Genomic DNA, 17,728 nt, shown 5'->3' on the forward strand with positions numbered 1-17,728 from the left:
CAATAAAGCAGGTTGAATAATTCAACACTCACTTCTGGCTCATTCATCAACTCTTGAGTCCAAATGCATCCTCTTTTACCATCTCTCCTTTTGTCTCTCTGCTGATACCTTGACACCTTGCCCTGTTCTTGGATTCTTTCCCAAATTTGTCAAACTCTAAACCATCCTTGCAGGCAGGGTTTCCCATCATGCTGTAACATTTCCTTATAAATAGGCAGATAGAATTACTAGCTCACGGCCACCTCACCGGCCTGCCTTCCCTCTAGGAACATGAGGAATAATTAATAAAGCAGACAAAAGCCCTCTTCCTCTAGATGACACTTCTGAGTGAATGGTCAAGGAGTTCAGCTTCAGACTGTTCCAGCCCTGCCTAACTTCCTCTGTTTAGCTTGCTTCTTTCCCCTTCTCGGCCAAGCAAATTCATACTCCTTCATTAAATGTGGGTTCAGAGGCCTCTGAGAAATCTTTCTCAACTGTGCTGGGCAGAATGACTGCCCCATAGCATCCCCTCACCAATGCCTGCCCTGGAGACTAAATGCAACCTCCTCAAAGACACCTCACAGTCTTGGTAGCTTTCCCAGCCCCACCTTATGCTAACTTCATCCTGCTCCCTCCTGCCCAAGGGGAGCTCCCAGCATGCCTTGCAGCTTGAGTAGTGTTGGTGATTAACATGGACACAGAGATGCACCACCCAGATCCCTCTTCAGTGAAGGACTTGTTACCCCAGCAGCTGGGATGCTCTTATCCCTCTCAGGGATTTCCTGAGCTGCAGAGAGCTACCTGCATGTCACTCTTCCTTCCTGGGCAGCTCACATCCAATGACTGATCAAGATGGGATTGTAAAGGCCCAGCAGGGCAATGCTGATGGGTCATAATAGCTCTAAAGCTCCCCGTGGAGTCAGCTGAAGCTGTTGTTGGACCTGCAGTGGAGCTTGGCTTCTCCCTCCACCCAGTTCTGCTTCCTTCCTCTCCCATCAACAGGTTCTGATCCCAAGGGCACTCCTTAAAAAACAGCCTGTAGCAGTTCCCTCGTGGCGCAGTGGTTAAAAATCTGCCTTCCAATGCAGGGGACACAGGTTTGAGCCCTGTCCGGGAAGATCCCACGTGCCGTGGAGCAACAAAGCCTGTGAGCCAAAACTACTGCACTCTAGAGCCCACGAGCCACAACTACTGAGCCCGCGAGCCACAACTACTGAAGCCCGCACGCCTAGAGCCCGTGCTCCGCAACAAGAGAAGCCACCACAATGAGAAGACCACGCACCACAATGAAGAGTAGCCCCCGCTTGCCACTAGAAAAAGCCCACATGCAGCAACGAAGACCCAACGCAGCCCCCCAAAATAAATAAATAAATAAATTTATTTTAAAAAAACAAAACAAAAAACAGCCTGAAGGTAAAGCTTCCTAGAGAGCTCAGCAGTGACAAAGAGTGATTCCCAAGCAAGCTTCACTCAGTGCCATATCCCTTACTTTACCTGGGCCTGTCCTGAGCTAGATCCTGCCCAATGAGATGCTGTGGGTAAGCCTTCTTTATAAATACGTTTCAGTGTCTTAAGTTTTATTTTTAAAAGCGTTAAAAAACTGTTTTGGAAAAGATATGAGCCATTTGGGGACAACAATGGTTGTCTGGTATGAGCTGAGATTCCTCCTTTGTGTAACATGCACCCTACATAACATTTGCTTTAGTACAAGCAATTTTCCAAACACTTTCTCACTGGACTCTCCCAAGGTAAGGAGAGAAGGAATGACTGTCCTATTTTGTAGCTCAGAAAATTGAGACTCGGAACAAGTGATTGATTCTTTTAAGGGCATGTGGCCAGGTAGCTCCGGAGATCCCAGTAGAGCAAAGGAGTCCTGAAGTTGAAGAAATTCAGTCCTTTCAACCTTTGTCAGAGCAACCTGATGTCAGAGAGCTTTAGTGACTTGCCTGAGAACCCAGAGCTAGCTGGTTCCTCAGATTTCTAATCAAAAAATTGAGGACAGAGACATCTACTCATACCTGTCAGGATTGTTTTGGCTTCAAGTGACAAAAACCCAATTAAAACTAACTTCCACAAAAAAAGGGAATGTATCAGCTCATTTAATTGAAAATTCTTGGTTCAGGCATGGCTGGATCCAGGTGTTCAAGCACCGAAACCAGAAATCTGTCTCTGTCTCTCTCTCTGTCTCTATCTGTCTGTCTGTCTGTCTGTCTCTCTCTCTCGGTCTCTTTGTTCTGTTTTAGCTTCATTCACATGCTGACTCCCCTTCAAGAGGTAAGGACTACTCTTTCCTGATATTCCCACAAAAATCTTGGGATTGACTTTAATAGGCCAAATTTGGGTTACGTGCTCATCCCTGAAGTGCGGACACTGTGAATCTCTGTGGACAGGGTGATGTCATAGGAAAAGGAAAGGATGTACTGGGCAGCCAAAAACATCTGTACAAAGTGTCTGACACAAAGTTATAGCTCTCAAAGAATGGTGGCTATGACAATCTTTAAGGTCCTTTCTAGCTCTGAAATTCTAGGATTTGTACAACTTCATACTTTGATAAATATCCAGCTGTAAATGTTGGCCATCAAGGGAAGAACTGGATAACAACTTGAGTCCATACAAGGCCCAGTCAAAATACCATAAAATGAGGGGGCTTCCTTGGTCATCCAGTGGTTAAGACTCCATGCTTCCACTGCAGGGGGCGTCGGTTCGATCCCCGTTCAGGGAGCTAAGATTCCACATGCCTCACAGTGCGGCCGAAAAAAACCCCCTCAAAAACAAAAAACATAAAATGAGCTAAGAAGGGCCTGGAAAAGGAAGCTGGCTTAACAAGGCTGGGGAGTTAATGATCTCCTACAGCAGAGGATAGCTGCCTGTGGTGTGCCTCCTTTTGTAGCTGAGCCAGAGACAGTGGCAGTGCCAGGGTCAAAGTGTCCCTGGAAGGGATTCCCTGTGGCTCTGGGGTCTGCTACATCCATAGCCCCTTCAAAGGATTCTGCTTCACATGATCTGGCTGGTCTGGTGGCCGGACCAGTTCTGGGAGCTGAAGGTAAACATGGACAGTCTGGAGGGGAGGATGGAGCTGCAAAGACTGTCCAGTGTGGATACTTTGGGTTAGATGGTAACCAAGAGATCCCATCAGAGCCTTCTCTGAGGCATGGGTGGTGTACTTGTGCGTGTAGGTGGCAAGTTCAGAGGAGGTAGGGCATGGAGCTCAGGTAACATCCTGTGGCTCATTCACACTGTAAACCAGGTAAATGGTGCTCCCTGGAGGTGTGTCCTGCAACAGTTCTTCTGGCTTCCATAATACCTGGAAGTGGGAGGGAGGTCTGTGCCACCAGAATAATGAGGTCCACATCCAGACTGTTTCCCTGCTGCCTTGGTCCCACTACCAAGAGTTGTTTGGATATGGTTCCATCCTCCCTCTTCAGAAAATTATTCTTTTCCCAGATATGCTGAGTATTACAGATGTATTGGTCACCTAGAAGGCAGGCAAGGTCAGAATTCCTCCTGGCAGAGAGGATCAGAGAGCCCCACTGAGTGTCTGAGATCACACAGCAGAAGGAACAGTTGTATTCAAACCCAAGTCCCCTGTCCATCAGCAGCCTTTCCTAGCACTGTAGAGTCCCATGATTCAGGAGCAAAAAACTCATGGTGGTGTCCCCACCAGATGATGAGAGCCCCAGCAACAGGGCCAGCGTTTTGGAGTCTTGGGTCTGGGGTCTTTGGCAGGCCCTGGAAGCTACCAGTCCTTCCCTCTGGCCAGAAGAGCTGCTCCTTAGGCAAGAGACATGAATCAGCACCAGGAGCCTCTGTCAGCTTTTGATGAATTTTCCCGCCACTAGTGCTAATTTCCTGAAAGGCTTTACTTCCACCTTCAGGCTCCCCCTCAAAAGGGTCCTTGCTCCTTCACAGTAGAAGATACGTAATGATCTCCCAGTGACTCCTTGGTGAAGCCACAGGCATGCTCCTCCATAGCACCTACGGCTGAACAGGCTGGGAGTAGACAGGAGTCCTGGACCACAGCTGGAAGGGCCCGGGGCTGGAGCAGTGTCCTACCCCAGAGATTGCTCCCAGTGCACTGAAGAGTACAAACCAGGCCTAGATAGGCAAGTGGCTTGCTTGAGGACACACACAGAGGAGCAGGCCCAGACAGGAACACACGCTCCCAAACTCTGCCTAAAAGAGATATGTTGACCTCTGCTCCGTGAGGCCACCTGCTCTCAGCCTCTGAGTTCCTTCAGGGCTCCCACGGACCTTCCTCCCCTTCTGGCTTGCTCCACAGACAAATAGGCCCAAACTCAACCCCTCGTGGCCATGGAGCTATCATTGCAACGATAGAGGGTCAGTGGCAGGAGGCTACAGTACTATCTTGATCAGCTTACGTGGGGGGGGGGGGCGTGGAGGGGGGAGCTTCCTCAGCAACACCTGGCCCTGCCTGTGCCCTCACCTTGGACTGGACTCCCTCTTGGGGCTTTTCCTGGTCCCAGTTGGTTGGGGCAGAGATACCCCAGGCCCTGGGGAGGGTTCACATGAGTTCCCAGGCTGGGCTGGGTGGGAGAGCTCTGAGCCAGGGGCCCACCTGTGGATGGGGGAGAGGGGATGTTGAGAGTTGACCTCGCCCACCTGCTTTATGAAATTGTTTGCTCTGTTCCATGTCCAGAACTCGCTGTCCAGTTCTGCACCACCCTCTCCCGGCCTCCCCACTTCTACCCTCTCCTCCTCCAGTTGCTCTGTACTCTGTAACCTCCTTCTGGAAGATAAGCCTGACCAGGACATGTCCTTCCCATGGCTCGCCAGTACCTCAGGGTAGAGGCCGTGCTCTCTCCCAGGCTTACAGGACTGGTCCTCCAGCTCTGGGCCTGGTTCCTCTTTTAGCCTTTCCGTGAGGGCCAAAATGACGCAGAACTGTTGGGATGGAACACGCTAATTCCTGCCTCCAGGCCTGTCCTTCTGCTGTGCCTCTGACGTAGCTCCCCCTCCCCCTCCATCCCCTCCAGTCTTTCCTACTGGTCCTTTCAGGTGCTCCTCCTGGAAGCCCTCCTGACACCCCAGCCCAACCCAAGATAGGTCATCTCTGTGCTCCCACAGCCTTTCCAGATGACCCTTTCTATCATGCCCCCAAGGGTCTCAGCAGTCAGACAACTGGGATGAGAAACAGGTCCTTGCCCACTGCCCGCTTCTGAGTGCCTAGGTACTGCCCTTCTCCAGCCTGGACAGCCCCCGGCACTGCCCTGGCTCTCTGTCCATTTGCTTGTCTGGGCGTGTGTCCACCTGCTTCTGTTTCTTTCCTCCACTCCCTGGCTTTCTTGGCAGATTGTTCCACGGTCTCTTTCACCTGTCTCCGTACCTCTCCTCATGCTTTAATTCAATGCGCTGTCATCTCATTCCACAAAGGACCCAAGGTGCTATCTGTGTCGTTGTCTCCCTTCCTCACTCAGTCCCCATGCCCCAATTTCTCAGTCTTCCCCCCTGCCATACACACAGCTAATGAGCTTGGTACGGAGAAAGGGGAATTCTCACTCCCTTAGAAGTGATCCCTTCTCCCTCACAGGAAGTCTGGCCCACCAGGGCCTGAGTGAGGTTCTAGGGCACAAGGCAGGCCCCCAGCCCTTCCCTACCAAGGCCAGACCTGAGTTGGGGGGGGCACAGGGAAAAAGCCACCCTGAACCCCACACTACTGCATCCAGGACTGGTCAAGGGACTCAGCACCTCTAACCCAGCCCCTTGTGGCACAGGTGGGGGAAACAGAAGTATCCTGCAATAGATCTCTTTGGTGAACCCCATTTGTGAACCTTCCTGCCGAACCCTTCCCCACTGCTTCTTCCCTTCCTCAGCCTCATCCAGAGTGTGTCCTGGGCTTAGGCCCACCTTGTCCCTCAGTACGGGGCCCCAGTGTGTCCAGCTTGGGCCGAAAAGGAGTCAGTTGGGGGAAGGGGAAGGCTTGAAGTGGTAGTGCCTGCCCCTTTCCTTCACCTGAAGCCTCCCTGGACCGCAGAGTTTCCATTAGCTTGGGATCCCAGCCAAGCCCCTGGAGCTTCTGCCCACAGCCTGAGGGCTCCTGGAGGGCAAGACTGATCCCTCTTGGGTCTCCCAAAGCCTACAGGTGGGTGAGGCAGGTTGTGCATGGCAGGGACCCAGCAGAGGAAGTCTATGCATTCATGCATCAGTGAAAGAGGCCTGTGGCCCCGCACTGCCCACCCACCCTTCTGCCCACCTCCTCTTGCATGGGAGCTTTAATCAAGCACAAGCCAAGACTTTCTAAAGCCAGGTCCTGCTAAGGCCTCCAACAGGGAACTGCTCTGGGCTCGGCCAGCCTAGGCCAGAGCTTTGTTGGTCCCGAAGTCAAAGGACCTTGAGGCTGTAAGAGGGCCTCCCCGAACCCCTCGGCCCCACCCCCGCCCGCCGCTGCGCCGCTGCAGCCCGCCTGCCTGGCGATTGAAGAAGGCAGGCGCCGGGGCGCAGGCCGTCGGGGGTGCAGGAGCCCTCACAGGGAGGGAGGCCCCATTCCGCTCACCCCCACCACCCAGCGGTGGCGAGTTGCAGCTCCCGGCGCCCTCGCGTCCGCCCGGGCTCTGGCCCCACGCCAGGCGCCTGGATCCATCACTGCAGTTGGCTGGAGGCCGGACGGCGCGTCCCCCGGGGCTCCCAGGCGGCTGGCGCTGTCTGCCGGGCAGGGAAGGCGGAGGCGGCGCTGCGGGGCTGCGGTCAGCGCGGGCACAGCCGAGGGGCTGCGTCTCCCGCACTAATTGGCCCTTCCCCAGCCGCCACGGCCGGTAATTGCTGCTTCGGTGGGTGGGGATCTCGGGGTGTTGGAGGAGAGGAAGGGGCAGGCTGAGCCGCGCGGGCCCGCAGGAGACGCGTGTGCGCGCCCGGTTCCTAGGCCAGCTTTGCAGCGGTGCGCCTCCGTGCTCATAGTGCACCGGGCGAGCCGAGGTGAACTTGGAGAAAAGCCACAGAAGTGCCCTGGGGTCTTCACCAAGATCTAATCAGTTCTGAGAACCGCTCCCTGCGGGGTGGGGTCTGGCAGGGGATTTAGGAAGGACTCTGGGTGGCCATCGGGGGATCCCAGCGAAGGCATGAAGACAGGGTGGAGACAGGGCAGCGGGTAGCCCTCTCCAACCCCCTCATCCAGGAGTGCCATCCGCGAGGAGCAGACGGGAAGAGAGGTACCCTCCGGGGCGGATGGGGAGGGTATGAGGCAGGGACTATGGGAGGCAGGGGCCCAGCTCACCATCCAGGCTGCCTACCGGAGTTCTTGCAGGCTTGAATTCCTAGAGAAGGTCCTAGGGTTCCCCAAAGTCCTTTATGATCCTCGCAGCTGCTGCAGCCTGACTGAGCCCTGGCTTCCGCTCAGCTGCTCTCCCTCTAATTTGGGGAAGAATAGCTTCTGGGTGGCTGTTTGGAGAAGCTCCCTTCCCCAGACCTGTGTGAGAAAGCCTGAGGAGGGGAGAACTGAGGGACCCTCAGAAGCAGGTCTGGACCAGCGTGGATCCTCAGGGCAGAATGTCCCCTGTAGGCACTGGGGTGAATCAAGCCCAGCTAGATCACAGCCAGGTGATGAAGTGATGAAGTGGCACTGCGGTGCCACTCTGGGAAATGGCCTGATGGAAGAGACCGCAGGCTAGGGGTGATGTCATCTGCAGGGGTGGGGAGAATTGCACCCACGAGATGCAAAAGTGGGGACCACTGGCCATGGCTGGGCAGCCTGAAGGGGCCCAGAGAGGGCAGAAGCTGGGAGGGGGTCAGGAGTTCTGAGTTGGAGTCCTAGACCTAGAGCCAGTGCCGTCCTGTCTCTGGGCATCCTTGTTCTGGTCTGTGCAACGGGCCCCAGGGGTCCCAGAGGGGATCTAGTGTTGTTATAGTGGTTCTGCTGGCGTAACAACCAGAAAGGGCCTCCCTCTGCTGCTGGGCTAGCAGTGTGGGAGAGGGGGACCATATGGTTCCCAGGGCCCCAATTATCTGCACTGATAGCTCTTAGCCTTTCTCTGCTGCCCAAATTGGAGGGAACAACCATATCTGGGACCCCCATCCTGTCCCTTGGGCACCTCATACTTCATGTGTCCAAAACTTGCTCCAGCCACTCCCTATCTGGGTGTTGTCCCTTACCCATAGCATCCACCTAGCCCCAGGGGCCTTCCCTCTATCCTCTGGTCATCTGTATGCTGCAGCTGCCCCTGTCCTGTCCACTTGGCCTCCTGCATCACTCTGCAGCCATCCTCTACACCTCTATTTCAGAAACAGCCCCCATTAGATATGTCACCCCCCCCACCCCAAGCTGGTCTCCAAGCCTCTGCTTGTGCTTCTTTTTAACCCAGTTCCAGCAGACTGAGCCAACTCTAAATGCACATCTGATTGTGTCACTCCCCTGCTTAAAATCTTTCCCTGCTTGGGACTTCCCTGGTGATGCAGTGGTTAAGAATCCGCCTGCCAATGCAGGGGACACGGGTTCGAGCCCTGGTCCGAGAAGATCCCACATGCCGCGGAGCAACTAAGCCCGTGCGCTACAACTACTGAGCCTGCGCTCTAGAGCCCGCGTGCCACAGCTACTGAAGCCCGCGCGCCTAGAACCCGTGCTCCGCAGAAAGAGAAGACACCACAACGAGAAGCCCGCGCACTGAAACGAAGAGTAGCCCCCGCACGCGGCAACAAAGACCCAATGCAGCCAAAAATAAATAAATAAATACAAGACTTGACCTTTAAAAAACAAATCTTTCCCTGCTCTCCAGTGCATTTTCAATAAAGTTGCTTAACTTCTCTGGGCCTCACTTTCTTCATCTATAGAGTGGAGAAGACTTCTCTTTTTGCAGAGGGAAGAAAGGGAGTACTCTTCTTTTTGGATTGTTGAGGTAATTAAACAAATGAATACACCTAAGGTGCTTAGAAGAGTGACTGGCACATGGAATGTGCTCCAGGGTTCGAGCATTATTATTGTGGCCCACAAGGCCTTGTGTGATGTGGTCCCTGCTCACTGCCCAGCCACATGTCCCTCACAGGGCACCTGACCTTACACCCACACTACAGGAACACTCCAGGTCAGCAGTACCCCAGGAGTCAGGGGCAAAGCCCAGTCTCTAACCCAGGCCTGACTCCCAGGCCTGGTGGGTGGCTCCAACCCTGCCCAGAGGGCAGATGGGGGCTCTGTTTCAGGCATAGAGCTCTGGGGGAACGTGGAGGGGCAGGAGGTGCTGGGTGATCTTTCTGGCCCACCACATCCATAGTGTTAGCATTGCCCTTCCTGGGCTGGCTTGGTTTTCTCATCAGTGCTCCCTGAATGTAATGGACATCCTTGGCTGTGCGGGGCGGTACCCATGGCAGGGGTGAGGGCAGGTCTGTGGACCGGAATGTTCTTGCACATGCAAATCTTCACACGTATCTGTGCAGAACCCGTAGGCCATGCGGGCCTGCGTCCCTGTTTTGGTCTATCTGGGTACTGCACTCACCAGTCCCGAGATGCACATGGCCCCTGATGACTGGCCAAACAAGGTCACCCAGCCTGGGTCTCCACCGAAGGCTGCGATGTTCTTCGGCACCCAGCGCAGAGCTGCAACCTGGTCCAGCAGTGCCCAGTTCCCGCGGGCCTGGCTATCGCCTGTGCTGAGCGCGCGGGGCTCACGATCAGGGTCCGGAGCCCCGACGCTTGGGTGCTGGGGGCTCCCGCCTCGCCCCCTGTGTCCCTCAGAGACTGGGTCTTACCACCGCATCTCCTTCCTTATAACTGGGCGCCGCCCCATTGAAGCGGTAGCAAGCACCTGTCCGCTCCAACAAGCATTAGACCATGCCCCTGTCACACCCCTCACGCGGATACGCCCCATAGGCCGTGCCCCTTTCCTTCCGCCCAATCCTCTCCTCCCCCCTCCCTGAGCCCAAGTCCAGAGGAGGCCCCACCCCTGGTCCCCGGCTCGGGTTCCCGGCCCCGCCCACCTAAGGAAGGACACCGAGGACACCGAGGCTGTGGCGCAGAAGCACTAGCACCGCTTTCTCCCGGGCCGCCAATTTGGAGCCATCACACGTGGAAGCGGAGCCCACGAGGAAGGCGTGTCCTGGGAACCAGACCATCGCCTGGGCGAGAAGGGCTGAGGCCTGAGCGGGACAGTGGGGAGCTTGAGTGGGATGGTGCGTGGTTGGAAGGCTGAGTACTCACAGGCAGCAGAGGGTCCCCGAGCGCTCCTACTGGCGCGCACACATTCAGGTACAGACAGTCCTCACTGAAGTGCAGCCACTTGTAGTTTTTGTGTGTGTTGAAGTACATGGAGGTGATCTGCCCCCAGGACTCCTGAAGGCACCTGTGGGCACGATGTGAGTTGGGGCCCAGCGCTGAGAGAATAGTGGGGAGAGTGGTTTCAACCCAGGTTCTGCAGTGAGGGACCAGAACCCAAAGCAAAATCCAGGCAATATGTGTGTATGTGTGTGCGTGTGTGTATCTGTGTCCTAGCAGCCTTCACTAACGTTAGGTCCAGGGATGGGAGGCAGGTTGGCACCCCCTGCCTGTGCCTTGCCTTATGGGTCTGCCTGGGAAGGGGTTCCCTGCTCCTGCTGGAGACGTGTTGGTGCTGTCAAGCCATAAACCTGGGTGCCCTGGGCACCTCCTTTCCTTCATGCCCTGTCCTCCACTCAGTCTCTGTTCTGACTCACAAACAACTTTTGAATAGGCCCCCTCTGTCCATCTCAGGGCTGCTGCCCTGTGAAGGCCACCACCACTCTGGCCAGGACTCTGCCCCTGCCTCTTCATCTCCCCTCCAACTCATCCTCCACACGCCGGCCAGAGAGATTGATAGACAACACAAATCTGACCACGTCATTCCCCTCCTTATTACCTTCCCTGGCTCCTCTTGCCCTCATTCACCCACACTGACCTAGGCCCTCCTTTCCATCTAGTCATCTCCTTCCCAGCCATTCTTTGTTCCAAATACACATGACCCCTTGCCTCTCACCTGCAAGCCCCTGTACTTCTGTTCTGTCTGCCAAATGCCTTCTCCTCTGCCCAGCAAACTCCTACTCACATTTAAGGTCCAGCTTAAGTGGTGCCCCCTCTGCTGGGCACTTTCCCCTCTGTGCTTCCCAAAGCTCTATCCACCATTGACTACAATACTGGGTTGGAGTTATTTTGATTGGTTGTTTTTACTGCCAAAGGGCAGGGATGTAGGTGTATTCATCTGATTCCTGGCACTTGGCCCTGTGCCTTGCACTGTGTGGACGTCTGGTATACTCATGGAGCTTGGGCTATTGGTCCACCTTGCCTTTTCTCCCTGCTGGCCCAGCCCTGAGGGTGGCTATTCTTATAACAGCTGGGGCTGGGCCCATTTGACTGAATGCAGGAATCCCTGTCTACCTATTCCTCTGTTCCTTTCTCTTGTCCCAGCCTGTCTTCAGTGTGTGTATGTGTGTGTGTACATAGGTGTAATTCATTCCCACCTCCCTAACTAGGGCATCACCTGCTCCCTTTCAGTCCTTCCCAACAGCACTTCAACATACCTTGGTCCAAACCTATCCTCTACCAGCCACCTTCCCCAGCAACTATGCTATCTCTCTCTTCCCCTCAAGGCCAAATGTTTCAACAAGTTGTCTTTCCCTCCACCCCCACCAGCCTCTCCAAGGTCACCAGCAGGCAGCTTGTCTCTGTCTCTACAGATTGTCTTTGGCCTTCCTTGCTTGACTTCTCGGCAGCAGCTAATGTTGTTGTTAGGATGCTGTCCAATAAATCACATGCAGCATCCCAGCAGGAAAGCCAGGCCTCTTACAGCCTAGAACAGGGGTTATAAGCATTTGAGGCATCTGTCGCCAACCCGCCACCAAAGCCATTTTTGTCAAGGTCACCAGTGACTTCCATCTTGCTAAATCTCTCTCATCATCTTACTTGCCCTGGTAGCCCCTCTATGTGGTTGCCCACACTCTCCTTCTTGAACAGCTTTCCTTCTCTAGGCTTCTGTAATCCCACTCTCCTGATTTTTCTGCCACCTCACTGGTGACTCCTCCTCTTCTTCCTGGCCTAAGCGGGAGAGTGCCCCAGGCCTCAACCCTCATTTCTCTTTTCATGCTGATTATTCTTTCCCGAGCTGCTGTCCTTCAGGCCTAGGGCTTCACACTGTTAACCTGCTGATGACCAGTCTCCTTCCAGCTCCATTTATCCAGACTACCTACCCCACATCTCTACATGGATATCTATTAGACATGTCAAACTTAACATGCCCCCAAATGAACTCTTGTTTTGCCCAAACCTGCTCTTGCCCTAGTCTTCTCCATTTCAGTAAATTGTACCTCTATTCCCCTTGCTGCTCTGCCCTGAAACTAGTTATTATCCTTGATTATTCTTCTTCCCTCGTGGCTCACATCCAATTCTCTAGCAAATCCTGTCAATTTTACCTTCAAAATAAGTCTGGAGCCTGACCACTCCCACCACCTCCACTGTAACTACTCTGGTCAAAGCCACCATCCCTGTAACAGCTTCCTCTCTCCCTGTTCCCCCCTTAATTGCCACCCCACAGTCTGTTCTAAGCCATCCACAAATTCTTACATCTAACACTCTGTGTTCCAAACAGCCAATGTCTGACAGCTCATGGCCAATGTTCCAACAACTGACACCCAGATTTCTATGCAAGGGACACCCCAATCTCTAAACCCGTGATCCTCGGGGTCCTAACAATGGTTATTCCATGTTCTGTCCCCTGATCCATGGAGTTCCAAATAACAGTCACACAATGTTCAGAATGCCTTGGCTTCTCTTAGTGATGGCCAGTGTTTTAACAACCAACATGCCAGTGTTCTAGTAACAGTCAATCATGTTCTAACAGTGGACATCGTGTTTTTAACAACTAGACACCCAGTGTGGTAGTTGTAGTTTTTTATATCACCTGACACCCAGGTTCTCACAGTAGACATTTTTCTAAAGCCAATACTTTATCCAACTGATGCTGAACATTGTTAATGTTCACCACAGAATGTTCTGGACAGTGGGTTACTCAATGGTCTATGTAAACAGTAAATACACTTGTTCTTGGTAAACTGCCAAGCCCAGTGCGTCAAAGGGCAGCCATTGTCCCAACATGCTCATGTGATTCAGGGCTTGAGCCCAGCTAGACGTTGCACTGAGGCCCTGGGACATCAAAACTGAAACTGAGCCCATGCCCTCCCCATTTTGGCCTCCTTCTGCAGGGAAGGGCTGGTAGTGCCACGTGGGCTTGTTCTTAGGTTCAAGCACCAAGGAAGAGGGAAGAGCTCAGGGTTCATTCTGTGTGTGTGTGTGTGTGTGTGTGTGTGTACTGCTCCTCACACACATTTAGGGAAACTCAGCTCCCCAGCAGGTCCTGGGGGCACAGTCAGTATGCACCTCCTCCTTGCCTGGAGCTCTCCCATGAGAGAATCAAGAACAGCATTATCAGTGCCTTAAACACCATCTGGACCAGCCACTTCATTATATAGGTTTGGAAACTGAGGCCCAGAATGGTCGCCAGGACTGCCTGTGGCCACACAGAGCACTCTTTTCAGTGAGTTGTTCAAACCCCGGCCCAGAGGCAGGCATAGGTTCACCGCCTTCCTCGGGGTCTGCCCACCTCCCAGCTGACAGTCCTCTGGCTCTTACACCGGGGCATACGTGGTAGCATCTCTGATTCCTTCCCGGGGCTCTGGGGGTTCTGGGGCAGTGAACCTGCAGGCACCCACAGGAGGTCTGTAGAAGGGAACTCCTAGGAAGGCATTGATGGGTGTCTTCCCCACGTGTATCTGCTTTCTTGGAGGGTCCCATATTTGGTAACCACTAGAGGCTCCTTGGTGTGCAAGGCACCTAGGAAGAGAGAAGAAGGGTCACCCTGGACACTGAAAACACCTTGGCCCATCTGCCACGGGCACCAGCACCAGCTTGAAGCTTTTCACAATTGTGTATTTGTCTACTTTTTCTGTGTTCCTCTTAGTATTTTTCTCTATCATTATTTGATTTAAAATTTCAAAGCTATGTTGGTAGATGCGTAAAAGTTCATGTCTGTTATATGAATACTTTTCTGTTGGTCATTTAATGTATCATTTAATGTCAATAAATGTGTCATTTATTTTGATTTCTGTTTGTCTGATATTGGTATGACTATATATCTTTCTTGTTGCTAACATCTGCCTGGCATTTTTTTGGGAAGAAATCACACACATATATGCATTCTCACACATATATCCACACTCGCATTAATACTTACATGTACATGCAAATTTATACACACATGGGTATATATGAGCACAGATCATTTACAAAAAGAAACATGGGGAAACACAAGAGTTAAATGCGTGCCCAGGGCTTCCCTGGTGGCGCAGTGGTTAAGAATCCGTCTGCCAACGCAAGAGACATGGTTTCGAGCCCTGGCCCGGGAAGATCCCACATGCCGTGGAGCAACTAAGCCCGTGCGCCACAACTACTGAGCCTGCGCTCTAGAGCCCACAAGCCACAACTACTGAGCCCATGTGCCACAACTACTGAAGCCCGAGCGCCTAGAGCCCGTGCTCCGCAACAAGAGAAGCCACGACAATGAGAAGCCTGTGCACCTCAACAAAGGGTAGCCCCCACTCACTGCAACTAGAGAAAGCCCGCGCACAGCAACGAAGACCCAACACAGCCAAAAATAAAGTTAAAAATTAATTAATTAGTTAATCTTTAAAAAATGTGTGCCCACATGCATATAAGTATAGTTATATATAGGTTACAATGTATCCATATGCAGCATACATTCACATCTGTACACTACAAGCATACCTACACCATAGCTAGCTCTTGCAATGGATACAAACTACACCAAGTTGAATTTAGACTCTGCCAATGGACACCTCTTCTTCTACGCCCTCACCCTGCCTCGCTCCTGTTGCCGAGGGTCGCTGAGACCTCACATTTGTTGCCCCTTCCTGAAGCACCCCTGTACTTTCTTTCTCCTCCTCCCCGTTTATCAAAACTGAATTTTTTGGGAATTCACTGGTGGTCCAGTGGTTAGGACTCTGCACTCTCACTGCCGAGGGCCCGGGTTCAATCCCTGGTCGGGGAACTAAGATCCCACAAGCCACATGGCAAAAAAAAAACAACCAAACCTGAATTTTTCTGTGCCCTGGTCCCCTGGAGGCTCCCTCTGCAAAGTGACAGAAGGCAAATCTGATCTAAATATTATTGAACTTGATTGTGCATGAGAATCATCTGGGGGAATCACTGGGAAATCCAGATTCTTAGGTCCCCCTTACACCCTCTGAAAGAGAATCTCAGGTTGCATCAGGAAATTAGATTTACAACCCTCTCTAGGAGACTTTGATGCAACTGCTTTTTGGAATAGCATTTGGTATTGGTGTGGTAAGAACACACCCTCACACCCCAGCTGCAGGTGGCCAAAAATACCTCTCTGCTCACATCCTCAGGTCTCTCCTGGTCTTACATAAGCAATATCCAGGCACAAAGAATTGGCTGTAATGGTGGCCCTTCAAGCATGGGGGCAGGTCAGTGGCAGCAAGGGGCCATCTCAAATCTCCTCTGTGTATGTAGCCCTTTGCAATTTACGAAGCCCTTTCACATGGTCCTCTCACATAGGCTTCTCATTTGCCCTGGGAGGAGTGGGGTGAGGCTTGGAGGCCCAGAGATGATCAGTGACCAGCCTGAGGTCTCATAGGACAGAGCCAGGAGGCCAAGGTCTGTCATATTACCCAGATTTGCCCTGAATTCTGGGTCCACTTATTGAATAGCCAACGACTGCAATTGACTGAGCCTTTATTATAGCTTGGCACTGTGCCAAACACTTATATGCTATTTTACCTCATCCTCCTAAAAAATTTAGAAGGTAACTGTTACTATTTTCCCGCTACACAAATGTGGAAATGGAAGTTCAAAGGGTTATATAACTTGCCCAAAGTGACACAGAGTGTCTCACATCAGAGTTCTGCTCTAAACAGTAGTGTTTTACTGCCCTCACCCCACCCAGTGGGGGTACCTAAGCATGTGACAGAGTGCTCTACACCCGTGAACAGGAGCTGAGGTGGAGTGGTCTCCATCCCAACTCTGCTACCCAGAGGCAATATGTAAGCACTTATGAAAACAATATTCCACATTTTTAGTAGTCATAAAATGTTAATTAAAACCAGGAGTCACAATTTCCACCTAATAAATTACAAATGATGGCACCCAGTTGTGGCAAAGATACAATGAAAAGGACATTCACATATACTGTTAGTGGAGGATAAATTGATACACCACCTCAAGAAAATAATTTGGCAAAATGTATAAGAGCCATAAAATGTTCACATAGTTTCTGACTATTTTCATAAGGGGTCCCACCCTTATGCCCGAGGTCACAAAGACAGGAACCTGGAGCTGTTCTAGGACTGTGTTAGAGATTAGCCATGAGGTTTGGAGGAAGCAAGACTTTTCTCCCAGGAGAAGGGCTGAAAGCAGAAGAAATCACTCATGAGTCAATTGAATCCCTCAGAATTGGTGATAAGTCCTGCTGGGTGACCTTCAGCAAGTCACTGCACCTCTCTGTGCCTTGGTTTTCTCCTCTGCAGACTGCCACGCCAGAGTCGCCTCTCATTGCTGTGACACTGCATCCCTGAGAGGAAGCGGAGAGTGGGGGTAGCAGTGGAGCGTGGCACCATGTCACTTGTGATAACTCAGCTCCTGGGCCCAAGTGGGAAAGGTGGGACAGGTAGACAGGGATAGGCTTACCTTGGAGGTTTCTGGAAAAATTCAACATTCATGACAACATTGCTTATCAATTCCTGGAAGGCTTCTCATTTGGCTTGTCCATCTGAGCTGCTGCGTAGGTATTCATCTATGATGGTGGCATCACCTCAGTGGGCACATCCTGGGGCAACAGGCCTGCTCAGGTCCCGCAGCCACAGCAGACCCTCCCAAGAAGCTCCACACCCTCCTGCCTGGCCTGTCTCATGTCCCAGGGCTCATGTGCCAGGAGCTAGCCACTTGCCGCCCTTGGGGGTTCCAGAGGGTGTCTGGGAGGGATAAGGTCAGATCTGGAGTAAAATGCTAGCTCTGCAATCACTGCTTGGCTGTGTGACCTCAGACAGGTTGCTGAGCCTCTCTGAAAGGTAGTTCCTCCCTGGAAGGTTGTTTGGCAGCTTATGTGAAGCACAGCATTCTGGCCTGGAGCAGGTGCTCAGTTGAAGTTAACCAGGAAGTTAGTGAGAGAACAAATCATGGGCACTCCCCACAGCTCCAGAGAGCAGTGATGAGGTTGTGTGAATGAGGAGGGCTCTGGGGGGTCTCAAAGAAGGGAAATGCACATAGATTGAGCACCTCCTGGATACCAGCTCCTTGGTAGACTCTTCAAATGCAGCATCCAATATCCTTAAACAGCTCACACGGGTGGGATGTATCATCCCCATTTACAGGTGAAGAAATGGGCTCAGAGGGGTTAGGATAACTGTGGACAAGTAGCTAGGGTTGGGATTTGACCCTAGGTCCACCCGGTTTCACATCTGACAGTGCAATCTTAATAGCTGAAGCTCCGGGATCAGACAACTTAAGCTCTGCCTCTGCCCTTTACCCATCATGAGACCTGGAGCCTCAGTTTCCTCATCTGTAAAATAAGGATAATGAAAGTCCCTACTTCGCAGGGTTGTAATGAGGATCGAAGGAGATGAATGCCTGTCCCAGTGCTCAGCACAACACAGTTCCTGGCAGAGAGTATGTGCTCATTAAGGGGCAGTCTATGATGAAAATGATGGTGATGATGATGATGGTGATGATCTTCCTTTGAGAACCACGTTGACTCATGTCCAAGGGGATTCA

General features: G+C 52.3%; 1 protein-coding gene across 1 annotated transcript; it reads right to left on the reverse strand.

The window, feature by feature from the left end:
* Window positions 1–7,520: 7,520 nt before the first annotated feature.
* Window positions 7,521–17,487, reverse strand: CES4A (carboxylesterase 4A). Its single transcript, XM_068527099.1, is given in 7 exon segments — window positions 7,521–7,613; window positions 9,417–9,584; window positions 9,910–10,035; window positions 10,118–10,259; window positions 13,553–13,700; window positions 13,703–13,753; window positions 17,484–17,487. Coding segments are annotated over 7 exon segments (732 nt in total).
* Window positions 17,488–17,728: the final 241 nt, after the last annotated feature.

Source organism: Eschrichtius robustus, chromosome 19 (genome assembly GCF_028021215.1).
Source record: "Eschrichtius robustus isolate mEscRob2 chromosome 19, mEscRob2.pri, whole genome shotgun sequence".
NCBI lineage: Eukaryota > Metazoa > Chordata > Mammalia > Artiodactyla > Eschrichtiidae > Eschrichtius > Eschrichtius robustus.